The sequence below is a fragment of the Mytilus californianus genome, unplaced genomic scaffold, assembly GCF_021869535.1.
Source record: "Mytilus californianus isolate M0D057914Y unplaced genomic scaffold, xbMytCali1.0.p SCAF_12, whole genome shotgun sequence".
NCBI classification, from domain to species: domain Eukaryota; kingdom Metazoa; phylum Mollusca; class Bivalvia; order Mytilida; family Mytilidae; genus Mytilus; species Mytilus californianus.
This window is the reverse complement of record NW_026262604.1, coordinates 50598430-50625325: the sequence shown is the minus strand read 5'-3', so window position 1 is coordinate 50625325 and position 26896 is coordinate 50598430. Positions and strand designations below refer to the sequence as shown.

At 32.9% G+C, this 26896-nt stretch overlaps 1 protein-coding gene across 1 annotated transcript in view; it reads left to right on the top strand.

Moving 5' to 3' along the window:
- The first annotated feature begins 2131 nt into the window (after positions 1 to 2131).
- LOC127721113 (uncharacterized) overlaps positions 2132 to 26896 on the top strand; it is a 194367-nt gene continuing 169602 nt past the window's right edge. The window contains exons 1-12 of the mRNA XM_052227789.1: positions 2132 to 2211; positions 5626 to 5748; positions 8393 to 8578; positions 9594 to 10231; positions 11190 to 12058; positions 14556 to 14689; positions 16483 to 16740; positions 18243 to 18473; positions 20422 to 20766; positions 23653 to 23795; positions 24840 to 24925; positions 25411 to 25544. Of these exons, the coding sequence (XP_052083749.1) occupies positions 5727 to 5748; positions 8393 to 8578; positions 9594 to 10231; positions 11190 to 12058; positions 14556 to 14689; positions 16483 to 16740; positions 18243 to 18473; positions 20422 to 20766; positions 23653 to 23795; positions 24840 to 24925; positions 25411 to 25544 (3046 nt within the window). The 5' untranslated portion in view covers positions 2132 to 2211; positions 5626 to 5726. The remainder of the gene's footprint in view (positions 2212 to 5625; positions 5749 to 8392; positions 8579 to 9593; positions 10232 to 11189; positions 12059 to 14555; positions 14690 to 16482; positions 16741 to 18242; positions 18474 to 20421; positions 20767 to 23652; positions 23796 to 24839; positions 24926 to 25410; positions 25545 to 26896) is intronic.

Below are 26896 nucleotides of genomic sequence, written 5' to 3'. Positions count from 1 at the left end.
ATAATTTGATGCTAAATTGTTGAAATCCAGGAGCTTCTGAGCTTCCCCATGGACCCTCTACCAGGGCAACCGTAATTTCGCCTCCCGTTCATAAAATCCTGGCCTAGGACTATTGAAATGTTAAGTAACGCCTTATACCCTAGAATTCTGTGGAATTTCTCGTTATTGGTCTACTGCTGTTAAGATCCATACAATCATTTTAATATACCATAGACAATTAATGGAGAGAATTCGGCATAAAAAATGTCAAACCCTGACACTCTATATATAACTATAAAATATACATGCTTCAAGTCAGGAACCGTTACATTAGTGCATTTCACAAATATTTTATGTTTTTTTAGCAAAAATAAGGTCCAAAAAATTTTCGCCTAGCTCCGCTCGGCAAAAGATTTGATTCTACGCCCCCTCTTTCAAATATTCTAGAAACGCCCCTGTACTTATTCTTATAATGCACTTGAATGATAACTTTAAACTCACTGATGACAAATGCTCAGTATATATAAGATAACTTGTTTAACCAGTGGAACATATTTCACAGACAAGGAACTTATTTCACCAGGTGATGAACAAATCTCACAAACCCAGAACTTATTTCACCAGGTAAGGAACAAAGTTCACCAACCCGGTACTTATTTCACTAGGTAAAGTGTGGAACTTATTTTACAGAGATGGAACAAATTATATAGAAATCATCTGTGAAAAAAGTTCTCCCAGGACATATTTCATGTGATTGGAACTTTTTTCACAGGAACAAATTTTGGCTCACATATACGTCTACAACACCTATATAGTCGTTGTACGTCACAATCTCTTTAAAATGGTCCAAAATTTACTTTTAGTGCCCTACCCACTTATCTCATTTTGTCAATTTCACAATTTCAGTTTTTTAACCGTAGCTTCAGATTTTCGAAAATAAACCACTCTGGAGATTTTCTTAAACGATGCGCCAATGGCTTTTCTACAACACATATATTGTCGTTGACCGTCACAATCTCTTGAAATTGGTCCAAAATTAACTTAAATTGACCTTCCCCCCTAATCTCATTTTGTCAATTTCACAATTTCAGTTTTTGTACCGTAGCTTCAGATTTTCGAACATAAACCACTCTGAAGATTTTCTTAAACGTTGCTCAAATGTCTCCTCTTCATCACCTAGGCAGTCGTTGCCCGTCACAATATCTATAAATGGGTTAACAATCAACTTAAGGTATCCCCCTTTTCGTTTTTAATTACAGTTTTTTCAACCTATTCAGATTTTTTAACATAAACCATCCTGGAGTTTATCTTAATAGATACGCTAATGTCTCAGCTGCATTACCTATGCAGTCGTGTACCGTCAAAATCTCTATAAATGTGTCAAAAATCAACTTCAGGTATGCCCCCTCCCCCCTTTTCGTTTTTACAATTTCAGTTTTTTAAACTTAACTTCAGATTTTTAAACTTAAACCATTCTGGAGTTTGTCTTATTAGATACGCTAATGTCTCCTCTATGTTACCTTTACAGTCGTTGCCTGTCACAATCTCTATAAATTGGTCAAAATCTTTATATATAAAATATGGTACCCCTTTTGTTTTAATTTTGTTTATTCGTTTTTGTTTAATATTTTGAATATTCTCATAATTGTCCGCTAGGTCTCTGTAATTGTTCGCTAGCTCGAAAAAAAACGTGATTATTTTATGTGAAATTGTGGTTTTTAGTTATACCTCCTAATTATTCGCTGGCTAATTGTTCGCTACAATTGTTCGCTAGTTTGAGTCAAGTTGCTTTTTAAACATACTAAATATCAACAATATTTCTTTTTAAACTTCGATGAAACATGTTGTAAACTCCCATGTTTCGACTCACATATTTACATGCCTATACACATGATATATTGTTGCTAATTAAATTATATGCACGAAGAGACGCCACTTGATTCATTTTAAAAAGACCTTGTTACACCCATGCATTGTACACGTTTGGTTTGTTAAATGGGTCAAATTGATCACAATAAACTGTTTAACACCTGTAATTAGCTTTAGACGTATTTGACATTCAGAGCAGATGATTTAAATGTCGCTCTAAAGGATGTTTATTGACAGTGAACAGGTAATACTATACAGGTAAAATACACGTATATTGGTGATATGTAAATTGGTTGAACGGAAGTCTTAGTTTTCGCAGAAGATCAATTGTAGAAGGAAAATAAGATTTAGTAACGATAAAAAGTAAGACGTATTGATGTTTTCATATTTTGCATTACACATATTACTGACATGAATATACTATTACATTAACATTTAACAATGGTTCAAGCATGACCTAGCTTGTAGATAGGATAATTAACCGCTAGTGGCATTGAGTGCAAAACAGGTAAGAAGTTCATAGGTAACAAATAAAACAGATCACAACAAACGTTCAAGAATCGTTAGTATAATACGGCCGATAAATGTAGCTTTTGAGAACTGAGAAGGTATTTTTACCGCGCGTACATGGTGAATGTCACGTGATAATTTTTATTAAAAACAAACTAGCACGTGTTTTATTAAGTTGTTCCTGTAAGGCGTTTATAGAAGATTATCTTAAAATTTAATGAAAAATTTAATGATTTTTCGATTGATTCAACAAACAAATGGACTTTCCCGCGGTTATTCAAATATTTCTCACGAATAACGTCAGTCAGGGGTACTTAACTTGAAGTAAAAAAAAAATATACTTATATAAGTTAATTATAATGTTTGAATAGTTTCCCCTTAATTTTCTCAAAATTCACTTGTATTTATAAGTGAATTATTTTTACAATCCCACAAACATTCTCAAGTTTTGAGATGTAAAAACATGCTTTAAATGATTTTTCCCAGGTTAGGTCATAATTTTTATTAGAGTTCAATGTTTCATCTCATTTATTCAACAAAGAAACTGATTGCGCAAAGATCTTAAGTATTTGTGCAAGACCTTCAAAAATTGCTTCTTGGGATGTTGGGGGGCTTGTAAATCAGCAGTGTTCTGAAGATAACAGACAAATGGGATTTTCATTGTCCATGAAATTACACTTAAATGATTAGTAAAGACATCTGCAAAGGGCAGACAATTCAAAATTCTATTAGAGCAAAGAAATCTTAAGAATTCAAGAAAAGAAGAGAGGATGACTTTTTCACTTAATATATAATTAAGTTAAAAAAATCTGAATGTCTAAGGGACATAACTAAGCCAATTTTTTGTTTACCTATACAAGTAAATAAAATTCACTTGTATAAGTATCCTACAAATTAACTTATATAAGTATATTAATATTACTTCTTCAAGTAAATAAAAATTACTTGTACAAGTAGTACCCCTGACTGGATGTGCACCATACAAATCAGGAGAAACTTTCAGAAAAGAATAATGAAGTCTAGTATCTGGGTTCCTGTTTCGAGGTATGGCCGTAAGAAAAGAAGACAGGGCCCGAGGCAATGAAAAATGTACACACATGTACATTACATTCTTTTCTTTGACTTCACTTGGCCTGAAGGCCATATGAGCTACTGCCAAAAACTTTTTAAAAGAATTTCCCATATGAACTAACTTTTAGTCCATTTCTTTCAAACTTTGGGTTAATGCTCCTATTGTCCTAAGAATATCTTCTTTAAAGTATTCGGTGTTCCCCTTTCAGTCAACAAACATGGCCGCCATGGCTAAAAATAGAACATGAGGGTGAAATGCATTAAATGTCTTATACATGTATCTTATGATATATAGACATATAAATTATGATTTTTTTTTGTTTCTATCATTTAATGAAAGCTAGAGATGGGTAACGCATGTATGTCTTTAATGGTTTACTTTTATAAATTTTGACTTAGATAGAGAGTTGTCTCATTGGCACTCATACCACATCTTCTTATATCTATCTACTGTCTACTAATTATCATTTGTCCTTGACCTTATTTCGTGGTTCATTGGTCAATGCTAAATTTTGGACAGTAGTTTGGTCCTTATTCTAAGATACACTATTTTGTACCAATTTAGTAATACAGTGTATCAATTATATTTAATTTTTGTTGTATGGAATGATTGTAAGGTGTACATGTCTGTCTGGCTTTGTTTATTTGACTTTGACCTCTTAGTCAGAATAATTGCTAAAGTTAAGTTTATGTGATATTTGTATTAAAACTTTATCTTTTAGGCTTATTCAACATACACATATTTTAAAAAGTCAGTCTTGAACCTCATCCAATTACATGTTCTCCATAATAGTGTATAAGAGGTAACTTAATCAAATATGTCATAAAATTGTGAATGGAAATGGGGAATTTGTCAAAGAGACAACAACCCGACCAAAGAGCAGATAAAATGTATAATCATGTCTTATGATTTAAATGCATGAATATATATATATATATTTATATGTTGGAAGTGGTTATTCATTGAATTTATAAAGTATAACTATATCTTTTAATGTTTTTAACAGACTTGATGTTTTAATGTTTTATACGCCCGTTTACAGGAAGTATTGGTAAACCGTTGTCTGTCTGTTCGTTGTCAACATGTTGGACATTAACTAAAAAATGCTTGAACCAGAATTTGCATAAAACTTTGGTGAATCGTTTATATCTATTGATATCAGAGCTCCCTTTTGTTTTTTATAAATTTTAGATTTTACGTTTCCGAGTTATGGGGTTTTATTCATTAAAATAAGGGGGATTTTTCAGTTTTGGGACAATAACTCAAGAATGCTTTCACCAACTTGCAAGAAATTTTGGTGAATTGTTTATATCTATTGACATGAGTTCCTTTTCAATTTTTTATAAATTTTTCGATTTTACGTTTCCGAGTTACAGGGTTTTATTCATAAAAAAGGGGGATTTTTCCAGTTTTCAGACAAAACAACTCAAAAATGCTTTCAGCAGTTCTCATGAATCTTTGGTGAATTGTTTCTATCTATTGATTTAACTCCCTTTAGAATTTTATAAATTTTAGATAATACTTTTCCGAGTTATGGGGTTTTATTCATTAAAAAAGGGGGGATTTTCCAGTTTTCCGACAAAAACTCAAAATGCTATCAGCAATTCTCACAAAACTTTGGTGAATTGTTTATATCTATTGATGTAAGCTCCCTTCTGATTTTCATAAATTTCTAATATGACAGTGAGAAGTAATTGAAGTTTATTCTTTGAAATTGTGACGGGCATATCATGCGCTCATGGCGCAGCTGTTTATTTTAGTTATTTAAGAGGCTCAAAAATAATTGTAACCAAAATATATATGAGTTTCTAAAAAAAATTTTAAAAATATCAAATAAAACATATCTGCCTGGGTACACATAATTAATACAATGTAATGCTGTAAATTCAGAAATTATTGCGTGCATTTATTAAATAAATGTGATTTTTAAAAGAATGTACAAAACTGTGATTAATTACTGCGATTCCTTGAAAATCTGCATATTACAGACACAAGCATCAGATATCAGAATGCAAGTAATCTTATTATTGCAATACTCAACAAGTGGCATTATTTGCATTAATAAAAACCTTGTAATTACATGAATAATTTCTGAATTTACACGTTACAGTAAAAATAGTAAGTTTTTTATTATTATTATTATTTTTATTTTATTTTCATTATTTATGCCATGATAACATTCTCATTTCTCCTAGAAAATGATGGCAGGTATTTGCCATGGTAACAGAGCTATGGAATGAAATCTGCAGACAAAGTCAAAAGACATTTTTAAGAGTCGAAGTTCTTGAAGAAAAAGATGGAATCATGGACAAACTCAAGTATGTCAGCTAACGATATAAAAAATGATAAAATTGATCTTGATTAAAAACCCTCCTGTCAATTGTTTTGCACATTCTCTATTCTGTAAAACCCATGAAGACCATTATCAATTGTAAGTATTTTGTTTTTCCCATGAAACAGGTAATTCAGCTTCCAGTTAGTTAGAAGAAGCAGGAAGAAAAATCTAGGAGGATGATAAAAATTCAGAAGTCCACTGTATAGAAAACAGAAGTCCAAAATCAAATACTGTCATGTGACTGTAGTGATTTAACCATTGGCCTGTTAGTTGGTTTATATCAGGCTGTTTTTTAAGCTCACCGGGGCCCGAAGGGCCCCATGTGAGCTTATGCCATCACTTGGCATGTATCGTCATCCGTCGTCTGTCATCGTCGTCTTTGTCTGTCGTCTGTTGTCGTCTGTCATCGTCTGTCGTCGTAAACTATTTCAAAAATCTTCTCCTCTGAAACAACTGGGCCAAATACCTTCAAACTTTAACTAAATGTTCCTTAGGGTATCTAGTTTATAAATTGTATCAGAAGTTTTGATCCATTGACAAACATGGCCGCCATGGTTAAAAATAGAACATAGGGGTCAAATGCAGTTTTTTGCTTATATTTCAAAAACTAAAGCTTTTAGAGCAAATCTGACATGGGTTAAAATTGTTCAATTGGTCACGATCTATCAGCCCTGAAATTTTCAGACGAATCAAACAACTCATTGTTGGGTTGCTGTCACTAAATTGGTAGTTTTAAGGAAATTTTGCATTTTTTTTGTTATTATCTTGAATATTATTATAGATAGATATAAACTGTAAACAGCAATAATATTCAGCAAATTAAGATCTACAAAAAAGTTTATATGACCAACATTGTCAATTGACCCCTTAAGGAGTTATTGCCTTTTAAAGACAATTTTACGCAATGTGTTCAAGTTTGCTAACATTTAAAAATCTTCTCCTCTGAAACTACTGGGCCAAATACCTTCAAACTTCATCTTAATGTTCCTTAGGATATGTAATTTATAAATTGTATCCGAAGTTTTAATCCATCGACAAACATGGCCGCCATGGCTAAAAATAGAACATAGGGGTCAAATGCTATTTTTTGCTTATATCTCCAAAACTAAAGCTCTTAGAGCAAATCTGACATGGATAAAATTGTTCAATTGGTCAAGAACTATCAGCCCTGAAATTTTCAGACAAATCGAACAACCCATTGTTGGGTTGCTGCCACTAAATTGATAGCTTTGAGAAAATTTTGCAGTTTTTTGTTATTATCTTGAATATTATTATAGATAGATATAAACTGTAAACAGCAATAATGTTCAGCAAAGTAAGATCTACAGAAAAGTTAAATGACCAAATTTGTCAATTGACCCCTTAAGGAGTTATTGCCTTTTAAAGACAATTTTACGCAATGTGTTCATCAAGTTTGCTAACATTTAAAAATCTTCTCTTCTGAAACTATTGTGCCTAATACTTCTTCACTTTGAATGAATGTTCCTTTAGGAATCTAATTTAAGAATTGTATCCGAAATGTTGATCCATCAACAAACATGGCCGCCATGGCTAAAAATAGAACATAGGGGTGAAATGCAGTTTTTGGCTTATATCTCAGAAACTAAAGCATTTAGAGCAAATCTGACATGGGGTAAAAATGTTCAAAAGGTCAAGATCTATCAGCCGTGCAATTTTCAGACACACTGAACAACCCATTGTTGGGTTGCTGCCACTAAATTGGTTGTTTTAAGGAAATTTTGCAGTTTTTGGTTATTATCTTGAATATTATTGAAGATAAAGATAAACTGTAAACAGCAAAAATGTTCAGCAAAGTAAGATCTACAAAAAAGTTTTTATGACCAAAATTGTCAATTGACCCCTTAAGGAGTTATTGCCCTTTAAGGACAATTTTACACAAGTTGTTTTATGTTTTTTAACTTTAAAAATCTTCTCAAATGAATCTAGTATAAATTTTGTATTTCATTTCCTTGTACCTCAAGAAACATATACACTATGGCTAAAATGAAACATATGGGTAAAAAGCAAAAATAATCATTGATGAAAGATTTAAGCAAAAAAAATAACGGGTGAGCGATTCAGACTCTTGAGAGCCTCTTGTTTCTCTTTTGAATTATTTTACATTTTGTTATTTGATGCAAGTCAGGGCCTTTTATAGCTTGCTTCGCATTATCAGTTTATTTTCGGCTTAAGAGTTTGAATGTCCCTTGGGAACCTTTTGCCTCTCTTTTGCAGTAATTGTTGAAGTCCATATAATTGTTAAAATTTACATTGTTTGGTCTCTGATGGAAATTTCTCTCATTGGCAATCATTATCCACATCTTCTTATTTAATAATGGTGACCTGGAGCATTGTTTTTGTAGTCTCAGTCCCTCAACATTTTATGCCCTTCAGCTAGGTGGCATTAAGATTTACCTGTGTTTGGCTGTACATCTGTCAGTCGGTCATGAATTTGGTTTCTGTTTTTTGGTTTTCCTCAACCAAGGTTATGAAACTTATCATGCTTTTAATACAAAATATAAAAATGAGAAGATGCTTATCACCACCAAGCATAGATCTTGGATTTTGGATGGCAGCAGTTTCTCCAATTACAAGTTGTTTTTCTCATTTTATATTTTATATTTCAGATTCCCGTCCATTCATTTGTGATGCATGTGGACAAGGCTTTAAACATAATCACCACATGAAAGAACACATGAGAATTCATACGGGAGAGAAGCCATTCCAGTGCAAACACTGTTTCAAACGCTTCAGTCACTCCGGTTCATTCAGTCAACACAAAAATAATACTTGTATAAAGTCAAGAACAAATGGTGAGTCTGCTTCACAATCTTCAACATGTTCACATAAAGAGCCCGGTAGCAACTAACAATAGCCACTGGATTAAACTGGGGCTTCTGGCTTGGGACAGGCACATATAGAATGGTATAGGATTATTTGCTGTGTAATTTGAATAAGGAGATGTGTAGACAAATTTAACATGCTTGCGAGCATTAAACCATCTCCTTAACTGGCATGACTAGGACAATGTTATTACTATTCATTTGAAAATTTAACTGTCTTGAGTGGATAAATATTGTATCACGCTCGATGGAGTGGTAGAATCTATATTACACTATTTCAATGAGTACTGTAAATTCAGAAATTATTATGTGCATTTATGATTGCAATTTTGTCATTTTACACTAATATTCGATTTTAATTTTTGCGATATTGAGAAAAATCCTGTTTAATTCATATTAAATATTTCAAAATGCGAGTTTGAATTATTGCGATTATAACCCTGTCGCATTTTTCGCAATAATAAAAATTTTCGCAATAATTTCTGAATTTACAGTAAATAATTTTCTCTCAATTTTTATGGCAATTTAACCCTTTCTGTACACATTTTTAAAAAATATTAAATCAACATGTGGTTACCAATGATCATTGATGATTGGCTAAGTTAAAAGGTAACAACCTTTATCAGCTCTCTGGATGAATCAAAATGGGCTATTTAAACAGGTGTTAGAGAGATTGATCTCTTTACATTTGTATGCTGTGGAAATTTCAGAATCATGAGAATGTCGAAGGCGCTCAAAGGTTATTTTTGATTATCAAAAATGAAAATTTATTTGATAGTCATTAGAGAAACAGAATCTTACATAGTTAATTACTTGTTTAAGATTGGATCATATAATTATCTGGATTCAATAAATTCATCAATCCACTTGTGCCAATGTAAGAATCTATATAAATATTGCACCAGTAAGTAAATAATTAATGTAACATGTTTAAGTACAATTGCATATTGTTTATTATGATTTGCAAGTTTTTGCTTAATTACAGAATCTGAAGGAGAGAAAGTTCCCCCCATCACTGCAAGGGATTTGAAGAAGATTTACCAGTCCGGACTTATGAATCCTTTTACTCCAAATGGACTATTTAACAAAGTTCAGTTTGAAGTTAGACTCCATTTTGATCGGCACTATGAAGTTACAGCAGATATGTCTGAAATGACAAAGTCTTCATTTGAAATCATCAATGATTCAAAGGAAAATTTGCAGTTTGTACGAAGAACGGAAAATGAAACAGAATCTGAGGAATATCAGATAGTTATCTCTGAGCTTCCTCAATCACCATACTGTCCTCTTAAATCATTTAAAAAGTATATAGAGGCACTTGATCCAACCAATGACTCTCTATGGCAAGTTCCCAGGAATTCGGTAAAGATGGGCGACCTAGTCTGGTACGATGGGACAGCTGACATTGATTCTTTATTGACTTTTATGACAGGCCTTAGCCATAAATGTAAATTATCAAAAGTCTATTCTAACCGCTCTATAACAGAAACTAATGTGGCAAGTGTTATTGATACAATTACCAAATATCACTCTACTCCACCGTTAATGACACGTCTCTCTGTACCGGCAGTACCGAAGCATGACATGACGGCTTTAAAGAAAGAATCATCTGAATGCAAAAAAGTATGTATAAGATTTTATACTCAAATAAGATTCAAAATTTAACATGCAATTGGGTTTTTTTTTTAGAACAGATTAATTGCATTATAAATGTGCCATTGAACACTGACTTGAAAGAATACAACAACTTATCTTCAAATAATCAAAATTATCTTATTACATGTAGAATATTAGTAAAAACAGAAGCTTTAGTTGTGGATCTAAAGCATTCAAGGGTTAGGTTTTTTGCATCAACAGTAAATTTAGTTATTTTAGTACACAGCTGAGAGAGAAATTTTCCTTGTAACTTAAAGAAAAAAACAAGCAAAAGTTTCTCTTATAGAATTAAGATCATTTAAAAGGATCCCAATCATTTTATGGTTGGATACATTTGTACCCATCAAACCTGCCATCAAATATAACTGAATATATATATGTGGCTGATTGGTCTAAGTAGTTCAACTATTGTATCACTAGACTGTCAACACATGAGGTTGTGAATTCCCCCACATGGCAGATGGGTTCAACACCAATCTTTATTGACTACAGACAAAATTTCACATAACATATTACATTGCAAAATGGTTAATAACAATCTTTACATGGTTTGAGGTTAAATGGTTTCAAGCTTTAGTAACCATGTAACCTCAAATTTTCAAAATATTTTATAGAAACATCAAATAAAGAAGAATGGTACTTTGATACACCCAAGATATATATGTTTATGACTCAGATTTTTTTTACAGCGATGAAATGTAGGATTAATTTCCTACAACTGTCATGACTGTCAAATTCAAGGGAATATTATTTTTCTACCTTTGTTTGTATGCTACTGCATTTGACGTTCTATGAATTGGTAGTTAACTAAACCTGTAGTGGTACTTTTAATTGTTGATATGTACAAAATGTATGCAGTTGTGATTGATTATTGAATTAATGATTTCTAGAACTTATCAGTACATTGTATTTTTTTTTTTTAAAGAGAGTAAAAATCCATACTGAAAAGTCACAAGAAACAGAATCTAATAACAGTTCAGTTTCAAATATTAGAATTACACATGTGAAGCAGGTATCGGAAGGAACATACAATGGGACAGACATGAGTTCTGAACTTGTGTGTCCTGAAATTACACCTGTAAAACTAGAGGTTGCTGGAGCATGGAACAGCACAGTCTCAAGTCCTAAAATTACACATGTAACACCTGAGCTGGCAGGAACATTGAACAGCTCAGTTACATATCCTGAAATTACACATGTAAGCCCAGATCTGGCAAGGACTTTAAACAGTTCAACTGCTAGAGGTCCTCAAATTATCCCCGTAAAACTAGAGGTTGCTGAAACATGGAACAACTCGGTTACACATCATCAAATTACAAATGTAAGACCAGATGTGGCTGGAACAGTGAACAACACATTTACAAGTCCTGAAATTACATTTGAAAGGCCAGATTGGGCAGGGACTTTGAACAGTTCAACTGCTAGAGGTCCTGAAATTATTCCCGTAAAACTAGAAGTTGCTGAAACATGGAACAACTCAGTTACACAATCTGAAATTACTCATGCAAGACCAGAGTTGGCAGGAATATGGAACAGCACAGTTACACATCCTGAAATTACACATGTAAGCCCAGAACTGGCAAGACATTGGAACAGAATAGGTTTTAGTCCTGAAGTTACACATGTACAACAACATGAACCAGAGCTAACAGGGATTTTTAATAGCTCAGTTAGAAGTCCTGAAATCATAAATGCAAGACCAGAGCTGACAAAAGCAAGGAACATTGCAGTTTCCAGTCCGGAAATTATGTATGTACCATCAATGCTAGCTGGAGATGCACAAATTGTAGATAGGTTTGTTTTTGAGATAGCTTCTACAGTTTCTACACAAAGAAAAAGATTTAGAACCAGTAGCTTTCAAGGTTGTATTCATTCAATTTAATTTTTTTTAAATTTTGTGGAAAAGCACTTACAAAGGAAAACTAACATTCAGTTTTTCCACTGAAAATAAAAAGAATAAATGTATTTAAACATGAGGCAACAAACATAAAAAAGTCCGCAAATCTAAAACAAGTAGAAAATAGATATCTAGATGACACTATAGGTAGACTTAACCGTCGATAATTTCGTTAAATTCAAAACTTCCTGTTTCAAATTTCGGTTTTCGTATTTCTCCGAGTAATCTAACCAGAATGATTCAGATGACATATTCTGCTGCTGCTCTATGATGACAACATCATCTACTGGTAATAGAGATTAATTACGAGAAGGGCATGAAAAATTCAGATTAAGAGTCATATGCTGTGTCCAAGAATGCAAATCGCGGTATGTCACAAATTTTTGTGATAAGAAAACCGTTGATTTTTTTTATTTATGTAATGACTTTATGTCAGGAAATTTGGACTGTGAATGACATCCAAAGCGTCAGAATCGTGGAACACATTGGTACAAAAAACATGACGATTAAAGAAATTGATGCAAGCACGAACTTGTAAGATTTATGACTGTATATTGAGTTCAAAATGTCGACAAACATACACGTTTAATTATAGTGTGGGTTTGTGGTCTTGTGGTTAAGATCGATGGCAACAGTGCTGAAGGTCCTGGGTTCAATTCTGACTCGGGGCGCTGGATATTTCAGTACATCACAGGGGTGATTTTCACCCTCCCACACACTTCTCTGGTACCCAGTCTGGAGTTTAAACTAGAATGAGTACTTTGGGGGCCTCGGTTGGTCAAAGTTGTTCCCTACTTTGACCTGGAGATCAATCTTCTGATATCTCTCCGGTTTGTCTGTTTCTGCCGAGTGGCCCAGTGGTTTTCTCCGAATACTTCGGCTTCCTCCACCATAATAACAAACTTCCCAGTGTCCTAGAACTCCCTTGTGTTTTTTTTTTTTTTTTTATCTTTTATTTGTTTTCAATAGTCAGGATTTTACAATACCCCTACAATCACCACCTGACTATGGGTTTTGGGGCAAACATTGAAAGTTATATACAAGACTATCCATTTTTTTTTAATTTATATTCATTATCATAATTCAAGAATATAGTTATTAAAGAAAAAAAAAAAAAAATAAATAAATAAATAAATATAGCTGCTCACACTCACACTTTCTCTCACTACTTACACACAGTCATTGCGATCTTACCATTAGTATGCATGTATGTCTATATATAAAGTAAAAATCAAGTATCAACTGCTCATTATAGTATAATTTAAAGTATAAACGATAATAAATCATGAAAAAATTGTATGTAGTGGGGACCAGAATCTTTCATAAGATGCTGCTCTATTATTTTTGTTTGCAATATAAAATTCATTTGATTGGTATTGTTTAATTCTGGATTTAAGTCCTACAAAACTAGGAGCTATATTTCTTAACTTACATCTAAAGATGTAGTTTTTAGCTATAATAATTAACAAATTTATAAACAAACTCTTAGTAAAAAATCCCAGTAAAATTTCCATCTTACTGATGCTGAATTGTTCATCAAATAATTTGATTTTCTGTAAAAATGACAACCAAAAATTGTATGTAACATTACAATCATAAAATAAATGTTCTATTGTTTCCTCTTCCTCATTACAGAAGGTACATAGACTTGTTTCCTTTTGCTTAATTCTATATAAAAATGTATTAGTTGGTATAATTCTATGTAATATTTTATATTGAAAATTCTTTAAATATGTATTACTACAACATCTTTTCAAAAGAGAAAAATACTTCGACCATTCTGAGATTTCAGAATTTGTTACATCCTCCCATTTCAAAAATTTCTCATATGGGAGTATGCATATTTTATCTACAAGATCTCTGTATACAAATTTTAACTTCTTATTTTCCAAGATCCTTTTAGAAAATGCATCAAAAGGAACAAAATTTTCTAAGTTCAAATCACAATAATCTTTGATGTATTTTTTGATATATTTTGGAATGTTAGATAATAAACTATAGTATTTCAAAAAATTTTCCAAATTAAGTTTTTGTCTTACTTGTTGAAATGTTAATAGTGATTTACTTTGACTCCCTTGTGTTGGGTGGGGATTGAATGTCCTTGTAAAAAAATATTGTCATAGTTATACATTAGTGACACATCTCCATTAATCCTGATAGGGAGTGTACATGGATGCCACTGTACCCTCGCAGTTTTCGAGGGGTTCTTCGGAAATTGGAGGCATTTACCAGTACATACATAAATAAATATAGCAAGCCCTTAGATTTACATACCGGTATGTTTTTTGTTGACCTTCCCACCCGCCCCATTTTTAAAAAAAATCTGGATGAAAATCTACTAATTAATTTAAGTTGGCCTAAGAGACAATAATATTTGTATTTTTCTTTATATAGAATTGTGGATGGCACTCCTCATAGTGGGATGAAAGTAAATAAAGATGAATGCAGTTTGTCCACAGAATCTAAGGATAATTTACCTTTGTATAGAAAAGTTATGGAATTTGTATCATCAGATAATGTAGCAAAAGGTATGATTTATCCAGTCAGGGGAGATAACTTTGTTATTTTCATATACCTATTAACAACTTCATTAGTTTTATAATATTTATGATAACCAAAACATTTTTGATTGATTTGATTTTTGATTTTTTGTGTTTTAACACCACTCTTTAAGCAACCTCAGTGTTTAAACGGGCTAGAGATTACAGTAGTAACTACTTAGACCACTCGGCCATCGAGGCCCCTCATTTTTGATTGAAATCTTTCTGTTATCTAAATTGTGTATTGTCACCACATCCATGGTGTCATTCAAATAACCAATGAAAAGGGACAAAGTGACCTCATCTGACCATCATTATAATGACTAGACTATTAAAGTGATCAACCTTTTTAGCATACAAAGATAAACACAACAGCATGCTTCAGTCAGTAATTTTATTGAAGTAAGATTTTATTCTGTAAATAAGCATGATAATTAAAAAGAGCAAAAATTATGTTTCAATGCATATTTTTATTACCAAAAACAGTAAATTTCAACAGATCAAAATACAATCCTGAAAGTTAAAAATATGTTCATACATACCATTGAAATTTCACTCTTTGACATAGTGACTTGGTAGATCTTGGTATTTGTGCAGCAGCTTGACTGTGATGCCTTGTTATGTGAAATCTAGTCTTCCTGTTTCTTGTACTTTAAATTACATATGAAAGTATCATATTAGCAGCAGGAAATGCATCTCTCATTGTATTGAATTTCAATGCAGAAATACTAGAAGAAAAAGTTTAGTTTTGTTTCAAACTACATTATTCACTGATGTCAAATGAATGAATGAATATAAAAAAGAAGATGTGGTATGATTGCCAATGAAAAAACTCTCCACAAGAGACCAAATGACACAGAAATTAACAACTATAGGTCACCGTAAGGCCTTCAATAATGAGCAAAGCCCATACCGCACAGTCAGCTATAAAAGGCCCCGAAATGACAATGTAAAACAATTCAAACGAGAAAACTAACGGCCTAATTTATGTACAAAAAATGAACGAAAAACAAATATGTAACACATAAACAAACGACAATCACTGAATTACAGGCTCCTGACTTGGGATAGGCACATACATACAGAATGTGGCGGGGTCCCAACCCTCCCCCTAACCTGGGACAGTGGTGTAACAATACAACATAAGAACGAACTATAAAAATCAGTTGAAAGAGGCTTAACTCATCAGCTGGATAAAAATACAAATACTACAATTACAAGTGGACGTGGCCAGGTACTTGTACATCCAAACAACAAAAAGACACTAAGTACAGATCTGAGAGTACTCACAGTTACTGACAGCTAGTTCAAAGCCACTAACAACTAATAAAAAAATCATGCATCTAAGACTAAATTATCAATTCGTACACATCCAACATCCAATGGAATTAGTGTAAAGACGTCAAAAACATGACCTTGTGCAATGCCAAGATACAGGTATCGACAGATTGTAGATCCATGAATGTGTATATGTATATAACAATAATATTTAGTTTGCTTTTAATTTACTGATAACAAAATCAATATCAGTACCATTAAAAACAATATTTAATGATCTAATTACAGTGTTGAATTAGTAACCTTTTAGAATAAGTTTATTTAAAGGATCGATAAGTTTACCAGGATCGTTTCTAAATTTCCGGACACTGTAAACAATATTGCCGTAAAAATGAGGATGTACAATCCTGTTTGAAATAAGTTTTCATTGCAGCCTGAAGATTTGTGCATTTTAAGGAAAAATAGGGAAAAAAAGAAAACAATTATTGTGTCCTCTTTTTTAGGCGTTGGTGTTGATTCTTCCGATATTTGTCACCAGGTGTCTATAGAAGAGAAGAAAAATCAACCAATGAAACCATCTCAGACCTATTTCACTAAGAAACAAATAGAAATACTTGAATCACACTTGATAAATGGAAGAAATCCTGACTTTAAAATCCTGGATGTAGCTAAGGAAGCAGGAATCAGCATACAAGCTGCAGTAATTTGGTTCCAAAATGCCAAAGCTAATGCAAATAAACAACAAGGGATGAAGATATTAGGTATGCTTAACATTTCATTTATTTATCAGTTTGGCATGTTATAACTGTCATACTTAACATGTATAGTTAATAAAAGAGGGTCATTCAAACTCATAGATCAAAAACAAACTGAAATCGCCATGGCTACAAAAGAAAAAGACAAACAGACAAACAATAGTACACAAAACACAACATAGATTACTAAAGACTAAGCAACACGAACCCCATCAAAAACTGGGGGTGATCTCGGGTTCTCTGGAAGGGTAATAAAGCAAATCCTGCTCCACATGTGGCATCCGTTAACATTTCTCTATGAATGTTTTTCTGTTAACTGCATTTGCTCACAAATGGAGGATGTATTTTTAGTTTGACTTAAGCAGGTTCAATATGTTGGTTCCTGAAAGGTAAAATACATATAGAATGTCCTGCATACTCTAAGGATAGAGATTTGTTATTTGATCTGATATTTAAAGAATGTAAAAAATTTTACTTCCAAGATATGGTTAATAAATTTATTTTGTTATTAAACTGCGAGTCTATTAATATTTTGAAACAACTTGGCTATTTCTGATCAAAACTCCTGCCTTGAGTAAACATTTATTATATAACACTGGGATACTGTTAGCAATATTTATAATGTCTAACTTTAGTATACTGTTTTGCTGTTCTGCTTTATTGTATTTGTAATTGTAACTTTATATTGTCATATATGTATATATATCCACATTGCCCCTTGAGGGTACCTCTTATGGAAATAAAAGATATTCTATTCTATTCTATTCTATTCTATTCTATTCTATCCCTGTCCTGTCCTGTCCTATCCTGTCCTGTCCTGTCCTGTCCTGTCCTGTCCTGTCCTGTCCTGTCCTGTCCTGTCCTTTCCTGTCCTGTCCTGTCCTATCCTATCCTATCCTATCCTATCCTATCCTATAAGATTCTATAAGATTTAAATGGTTCACACCTGTAGTGTTTAATCTTTAAATTCTTTAACTTTTCATAATGTCCTACTTTTTAAAATCCATGAATCATTCAGACAACATTCAAAGGTGTTTACTGTTAATCAACTTATTTTCGTGAGCAATTTATTTCCGGACTTCACAAGTAGAAAAATAATGCGAATATAAGTTGTTGGGAATATGTAAAACTTGTATCTTTCCTTATTAAACTACACCAAGTAAATTAGAAAAATCACTAAAGTAAAGAGTTGCTAAGTGGACTAGAAAAGATAAAACACATAATAAAGTATCCACGAAAATAATTTGGTTTATTTTGAATCTTCCTGAAAGTCAATTTTTTCATTTGGTCCTGTAAAAAAGTATTGTATGATTACAGATGATCAACTATCTCATTTTAAGAAAATTATTACATATTGCATTGTCAATAAAGATCCATTGCACTGGGTTCCTTATATCTTATAATTTTTTAAAAATAAAAATTTGATTGACATGTTTTACCTTCAAAATTTCTTGAGAAAACATAATGATATTTGGTAAGTTGAAAAATAATTCTATTTTAATTTTCAGATCAACATAGCTCTGTATCAGAAATTGATGACATCAGTGGAGACAAAGACAAGAAGGGAACTGAAGCTAAAGTAGGAACGGTGCACCAGTCAGACAAGAAGGGAACTGAAGCTAGAGTAGGAACAGTGAACCAGTCTTTGGAGAATGAAGAAGTACCATTACTTATGGAAGTTGATGAACTTATATCATCTGATAGTTTTGATGAAGAAGATGAAGTAGATTCAGATACAGGTCTGTTATGAGTAGAACTAATGAACCTCCGTTGTTTTGGAGTTGCTTATGTCAAATTCTGTGTAGATAAACACATCATAGAAACCAGGATTGAAATTTAGTATTTGCGCCAGACGCGCTTTTCATCTACAAAAGTCTCATCAGTGACGCTCGAATCAAAAAAAGTTCAAAAGGCCAAATAAAGTACGAAGTTGAAGAGCATTGAGGACTTAAGTTCCTAAAAGTTTTGACAAATACAGCTAAGGTTATCTATTCCTAAGGTAGAAAAGCCTTAGTATTTCAAAAATTCAAAGTTTTGTAAACATTTAATTTACAATTATGAAAATATCAATTATAATTCATGTCATTAACATGATTAAAGAAATGTTCATATACAATGGATATTACTTGTTAAAAGTGTTTTTTGTTTGTTTACTCGTTTGTGGCATTATTTGATTGTTTACATGTTTATTATGTTTTTTGTTATTTATGTTGGATTAAATATTGTTCGCCATGAAATTATGTCCACCGGACACTATTTCACAGCAAATTGTGTCCACGGACATAATGTTATTATAAAATATATTCCGGACGATATTTACCTATGTAATTGTGTCCACAGATGTGAAAAAGTGTCCTTCAAAGAAAGGATGGTATTTCACAAGAAAAAGTGCCCACTCTCAATACCTACTTAATGTATACATTATCTTCAGTTCTTTATCTAAATAGAAATTTTTAAAATTAGAATAAGGGGTTTTGTCTATTTTAAAACATGGCAGATAAACTGGAGTAGTGAATTCATACAAAATGTGACCATCACCATGTGTAATTAAACATGAAAATTGTTTACTCATTTATTTTGTGCTCTTTGTTAAAATTGTTAAATTGTTTGTGGCGTTCTTTGTGAAAATTGTTTACTTGTAGTTTGGCATTCTTTGTGAAAATTGTTTACTGGTATATGTTGTGTTCTTTCTTAAAATTGTTTAATTGTTTGTGGCTTTTTTAGCTCACATGGCCCAAAAGGCCAAGTGAGCTTTTCTCATCACTTGGCTTACGTCGTCCGTCGTCTTCGTCGTCCGTCTTCGTCGTAAACTTTTACAAAAATATTCTGCTCTGAAACTACTGCGCCAAATTTAACCAAACTTGGCCACAATCATCATTAGGGTATCTTAAGTTGAAAAAATGTGTCCGATGACCCAGCCAACTTACCAAGATGGCCCCCATGGCTAAAAATAGAACATATGGGTAAAATGTAGATTTTGGCTTATAACTCTGTAACCAAAGCATTTAGTGCAAATCTGACAGGAGTTAAATTGTTCCTCAGGTCAAGATCTATCTGTCCTGAAGTTTTCAGACGAATTGGACAACCCATTGTTGGGTTGCTGCCGCTGAATTGGTAATTTTAAGGAAATTTTGCAGTTTTTGGTTATTATCTTGAATATTATTATAGATAGAGATAAACTGTAAACAGCAATAATGTTCAGCAAAGTAAGATCTACAAATAAGTCAACATGACCAAAATGGTCAATTGACCCCATAAGGAGTTGTTGCCCTTTAGAGTCAAATTTAACAATTTTTTCGTAAATTTATGTTATCTTAGCTGAGACAAATTTAACCAAACTTGGCCACAAATAAGCATTAGGGTACTTAGTTTTTAAAAAAGTGTCCCATGACCCTGCCTGCCAACCAACATGGCAGACATGGCTAAAAATAGAACAGAGGAGAAAATGCAGTTTTTGACTTGTATCTTTGAAACTAGAGCAAAAGTATAACGGTTGCATTATTTCATGCATCAATTGTAAGTTAAAATATCATGTGAGCGACAAGCCTCTAGTTTGTTTGTACATGTGATGCAATTGACTTGTCTCTGTCTTGTAATATTTTGATGATTTTCTTATAGATATTAAAAATAATTTTTGTTTTCTGTGTTTTTCATGAAAATGGAAAAAGTTCTCTAATATTTTTACAGGTCTTGTTTCACCAGACACAGATTTCACAGAAAAAACTAGTAATGGAGGGAAATCTTTCAGGACACGAAGAAATTCTAAAACACGTGGTCAACATGGTCAACGTGGTCAACGTACTTTGTTTAGGGAGAAACAATTGCAAGCACTCAAATTTCATTTCTTAAGGGATCAAATGCCTCACACAGACACATTAATGGAAATAGCAAATTCTATTGGAATAAGTGAAAGAGTGGCAAGAGTATGGTTCCAAAATGCTAGAGCTAAAAAACGTAGGGAATTAAAGATTAAAGAGAAACGGCGAAATTTTATAAGACACAGAAATTCTGAAATAAATCCAAAGTTTAAAGGTCAGTCAAATTTTCTTTCTTGTAAGTTACTTTTAACAGAAATAACATAAAATGTTAAATTTGTGAAATTAGAGCCACTTTCATGACCTGTTCAATGTTGGTGTGTCTGCCATTATCAAACCATGAGTGCCACATGTGGAGTAGAATCTGCTTATCCTGCCAAAGCACCTAGCTGACATCATGCTCAGTTTTCAGATGGGTTTGTGTTGCTCAGTCTTCAGATTTTCTATGCTGTGTTTTGTATACTGTTGTTTGTCTACTGGTCTTTTTCTTTTTTTTGCCATGCTTTGACAGTTTATTTTGGACTTATAGTTTAAATGACCTTTGGTATCCTTTGCCTCTTTTTAAAGGTTAATAACAACATTTTTCTTCAATGTCTTTCCAGTTCTTTGGAAACTTTTTACTCTGTTAGTCTTTCAGTGCAGCTACTTCATATTGCCAGGTGTGGATCAAGGATTTTTGAAAAAGGTTGGGGGAAGGGGGTGTAATTCCAGAAAATAATATATAATCATATGAGCAGGGGGAGCTGATATATTTTTCTGATCACATAGAGGTGAACACCCTTCTCCCCACAAATCTGCTGTCTTAATCTACATGACTAATTATATTTGTATTGACATGATTAAAGTATTAGTCATGAAACAATATAAATTATGTATATTAGATTACAGTATACATAGACTTTGTTAATCATGTTTATATGTTTATAAGAGCTCAATGATATCGGTCTCTTCCTTTAGAAGTGTAGAAACTTTGTTTCTTATCGAAGAAAAGGTGTGCAGATTGATTCTCTCCCTTGTTTGAGCAACAGATATATAAAATTATTGCTCACCTGTCAAACTATGGTATTTTTGTCTCGCCTTGACGGAGTCAAAAAGCGAGACATATGTATGCTGTTTCCGGCAGCAGCTGGCGGCATCAACAATGTATTAGTTTGTGAATAGGTCTAATTTATGGGGAACCAATAGCGGTAGGTCAATGATATTTGGTATGCAGTTATATTGGCATTGGCACATCTCATTACCATGGAGATTATTTGGCCCCGCTCCCTCAGTTATGGTCTATTGACTTTGAAACTTTGCTTAGTTTACATGTATTAAGTTTGTGATTAGGTCAGTGTATGGGGAACCACTAGTGGTAAGTTAACGCGAATTGGTATGCAGTTGTATAAGTGATGGCATATCTCATTTCCATGGAGATAATTTGGCATGGCCCCCTCAGTCACGGTCTATTGACTTTGAAACTTTTGCTTAGTTTTCCTGTATTAGTTTGTGATTAGGTCAGTTTATGGGGAACCACTAGAGGTAGGTCAATGATATTTGGTATGCAGTTGTATTAGCATTGGCACATCTCATTACCCTGAAGATTATTTGGCCCCTCCCCCTCAGTTATGGTCTGTTGACTTTGAAATTTTGTTTAGTTTTGTATTAGTTTGTGTTTAGGTTTGTTTAAGGGAACTTCTTATGATAAGTCAATGGAATTTGGTATGCAGTTGTATTAGCATTGGCACATCTCATTTCCATGTAGATTGTTTAGCCATGAACCTTCAGTCATGGTTCATTGACTTTGAGTATTTGCAAAACTTACATGTTAAAGTGTTGCTATTTTAATTACAACCTTTGTATTATCGAAATAACAAAAAGGGTAGACATATCTCTGTGTTAAAGTTTCAGAGGAGAAGATTTTTGAAATAGTTTACCACGACAGACGACGACAGCAGACGACGACGACAGCAGACGACGGCGACAGACGACGGTCGATGACGGACGCCAAGTGATGGCATAAGCTCACATGGGGCCAGCATCTGACTCATGAAGTGTTATTTTCATTATTTCTGCATTGTTTCCAATGTAATGGTTACATAAACAAACTATGGTATTTTTTAACCAAAAAACCCATTGTTGGGTTGCTGCCACTAAATTGGTTATTTTAAGGAAATTTTGCAGTTTTTGGTTCTTATCTTGAATATTATTGAAGATAAAGATAAACTGTAAACAGCAAAACTGTTCAGCAAAGTAAGATCTATAAAAAATTTATAAGACCAAATTGTTAATTGACCCCTTAAGGAGTTATTGCCCTTTAAGGACAATTTTACACAAGTTGTTTATGTTTTTTAACTTTAAAAATCTTCTCAAATGAATCTAGTATAAATCTAGTATAAATTTTGTATTTTATTTCCTTGAAGGTCAAGAAACATAGACAATATGGCTAAAATGCAACATATGGGTAAAATGCATTTATTTGCGTTTGAAGAAAATATGACAGATACAATGAACATTTAAATGGCATTTTCAGCCACTCATTAATATATATTGAAAAGCAAAAATAATCATTGATGAAAGATTTAAGCAAAAAAATAACAGGTGAGCAATTCAGGCTCTTGAGAGCCTCTTGTTTTATTTACATTTATCAGGAATGCTCAAAGTCCAATATTTTGTTGATAAAGCATCCTATTTACAGTAGGTCAATGTGACCTAATTTTCTACTTCGTTGACTGGTATGGAGTTTTTCAGATATTAGGGTGACAGGCAGATAACACTATAAAATTGAGAAAGGAAATGGGGAATGTGTCAAAGAGACAACCCAACCAAAGAGCAAAAAACAACTGACAGCCATCAATGGGTCTTCAACACAGCGAGAAAATCATGCTCCTGAACGGCGTGCTTTAGCTTGCCCCTAAACAAAAATGTGTACTAGTTCAGTGATAATGGAGGTCATACTACATTTGCTATTACTAAACTCCAAAACATATAAATGAACTAAAATAAAAAATCATACAAGACTTACAAAGGCCAGAGGCTCCTGACTTGGGACAGGTGCAGAATTGCGGCTGGGTTAAACATGTTATGTGAGTCTGAGATCTCTTAAATGTTTGGTTTCTTTCAGGTCAACAGAATAAATTACCAAACTTGGATTGTAGTAATTCTAGTATGCACATGTTTGAAGCAGACAAGGAAGAAAATAGCAATCAGTCCGGGTACCAGTTCCAGACCAAGTTATCTGACAAACCTCATGACATGATGTCAGCGGTAGGTAGTAATCTATGACTGAAATAATGTATATTGGGACATTTTCATGTGTGTCTACTATTTGCTTTTTTTGTGGTAGACATTTAACATCTACAACATTTCTCTGGTATTTAAATGAATTGTTGAAGATCATTTCAGTATAATAATTAACAACAACAAATAATGAACTGTCCAGTCCAAGGCCAAAATTGTGAATAAAACCGGAGGTGAAAATAACTTTATATATGGTAGTCTAGATCTGTTTGTATACAAAGAAGCATGGTATCATACTTTAACTTTGTTTAAACCTGTTTATTTACTTTTGACCTTAATTATTTATCCCTTATAATTTTTATTAACTATGTATTTGTATTCAGGTATCACAGATCAAATTTATTTGTTCATTGTGTGTTAATTTACGTTTTTGATTGAGTTAAGCCTTCCAATTGATATTTTATAGTGTGTCTTTCTATGTTGTGATGTTATACTATTGTTTCAGAAAAGGGAGAAGGTTTGGTACCATTAAAACGTTTAATCCCCCTGCAAATGTTTGCACCTGTCCTAAGTCAGGAATCTGATGTACAGTAGTTGTCGTCTCTTTATGTAGTTCATATGTGTTTCTCGTTTCTCGTTTTTATATAGATTAGACCATTGGTTTTCCCTTTGAATGGTTTTACACTAGTAATTTTTGGAGCCCTTTATAGCTTGCTGTTCGGTGTGAGCCAATGCTCCGTGTTGAAGGCCGTACCTTGACCTATAATGGTTTACTTTTATAAATTATTACTTGGATGGAGAGTTGTCTTATTGGCACTCATACCACATCTTCCTATATCTAATTAATCATTCATTTTCATTCCGTGAACATTTAAATTTGTGGTCCATCTTTACCCCTAAAATCTAGCTACCAAAACTGATATTCTACGAATAAAATGAATCCAGAATACAGTACATTATGTCTAGATGAGAAATACTGAAATGGCCAAATGATAATAATTCTGAAATAAATGATATTTAATTTGAAAAATTCAATAACAATTTTGATTGGTATACATCTGTTCTTTGCAGGTTATTAAGACAGAGCCAGAGGACATTGGTAAATCTGAAAAAGACCCATTGATAGAAATCGTAGATGATAGCTTACCATGTTTAAGGTGAATGGAACACAGTTTATATTATTACCAAAGTTAGAGTGGTTTAGTTGAACTGAGAAAAAAAAAATCCATGTAGAAAATTCTATGGCAACCATAGATTAATTGGAGAAAATCAGTGAATGCATTGATTATGTAAAGCCTAAAGGAGCATCAAACTTTGGCCGGAATAATTCTAAGATTTCTAAAATGACTGCTTCAGAATTTTGTTTATTTTGCCTTGCACAATGGAACTGATCTTTGCAAGTTGAGAATATATTGTGAACCAATTCAATGTTGAGTAATATTGTTTATGATTTTCATTTTGCCCTTAGGTGCAGCCAATTCCTAATATGGCAAGCTAGGTCCCTTTAAATAGGCCAGTATAAAAACAGTAAAACAAGAATCAGTTCTTCAGTTCAGGCCTGATTTGATTGGTTGCAACTGCCTCTGGCTAATTTGTAGTATTTAAAAATCAGCTTTTGAAATCATAACATTATCTATTGTAGAAGTGGTGGACAGGATATGCTATATGACAGCCTACAAAATGAGGACAAAGGCTATCAGACTATGGAATGTCGTGTTGTTCCAGAACATATGAAAGTTGAAGAGTTTATATCCTCCGATCAATTTGATCAGAAAGGTAGGCATATTACACTGATTCTCAGCAAATCGGCCCATTTGCCAACATTACTATTGGAAAATAAATTTGTGTAAACCAACTTTTAATAATGCTCAAATGATTCGTATATATATGATTTAAAAGATTCCAAAGTGGTTGATCTTCGCTCTTACTGTGAAAATGGTATCGTGGTCAAGACTATGGGTCACAGTTTTCCACATAACAGATACGTTACCGTCGTGTTTTATTAGCTCACCGGGGCCCAAAGGGCCCCATGTGAGCTTATGACATCACTTAACTTGGAGTTTGTTGTCGTCGTCTGTCGTCGTAAACTATTTCAAAAATCTCTTCTCTGAAACTACTGGGCCAAATACCTTCAAACTTTAACTAAATGTTCCTTAGGGTATCTAGTTTATAAATTGTATCCGAAATTTTGTTCCATCGACAAACATGGCCACCATGGCTAAAAATATAACATAGGGGTCAAATGCAGTTTTTGGCTTATATCTTAAAAACTAAAGCTTTTAGAGCAAATCTGACATGGGGTTAAATTGTTCAATTGGTCAAGATCTATCAGCCCTGAAATTTTCAGACAAATCGAACAACCCATTGTTGGGTTGCTGCAACTAAATTGGTAGTTTTAAGGAAATTTTACAGTTTTTTGTTATCTTGAATATTATTATAGATAGATATAAACTGTAAACAGAAATAATGTTCAGCAAAGTAAGATCTACAAAAAAGTTAATAAGACCATAATTGTCAATTGACCCCTTAAGGAGTTGTTGCCCTTTAAAGACAACTTTACACAATTTGTTCATCAAGTTTGCTAACATTTAAAAATCTTCTCCTCTGAAGCTACTGGGCCAAACACCTTTAAACTTTAACTAAATGTTCCTTAGGGTATCTTGTTTATAATATGTATCCGAAGTTTTAATCCATTGACAAACATGGACGCCATGGCTAAAAATAGAACATAAGGGTCAAATGCAGTTTTTGGCTTATATCTCAAAAACTAAAGCTTTTAGAGCAAATCTGACAAGGAGTAAAATTGTTCAATTGGTCAAGATCTATTGGCCCTGAAATTATCAGACGAATCGAACAACCCATTGTTATGTTTCTGCCACCAAATTGGTAGTTTTAACAAAATTTTGCAGTTTTTTGTTATTATCTAGAAATATTATTATAGATAGATATAAACTGTAAGCTGCAATAATGTTCAGCAAAGTAAGATCTACAAAAAAGTTAATCTGACCAAAATTGTCAATTGACCCCTTAAGGAGTTATTGCCCTTTAAAGACAATTTTACACAATTTGTTCATCAAGTTTGCTAACATTTAAAAATCTTCTCCTCTGAAATACAGGTGAGCGATTCA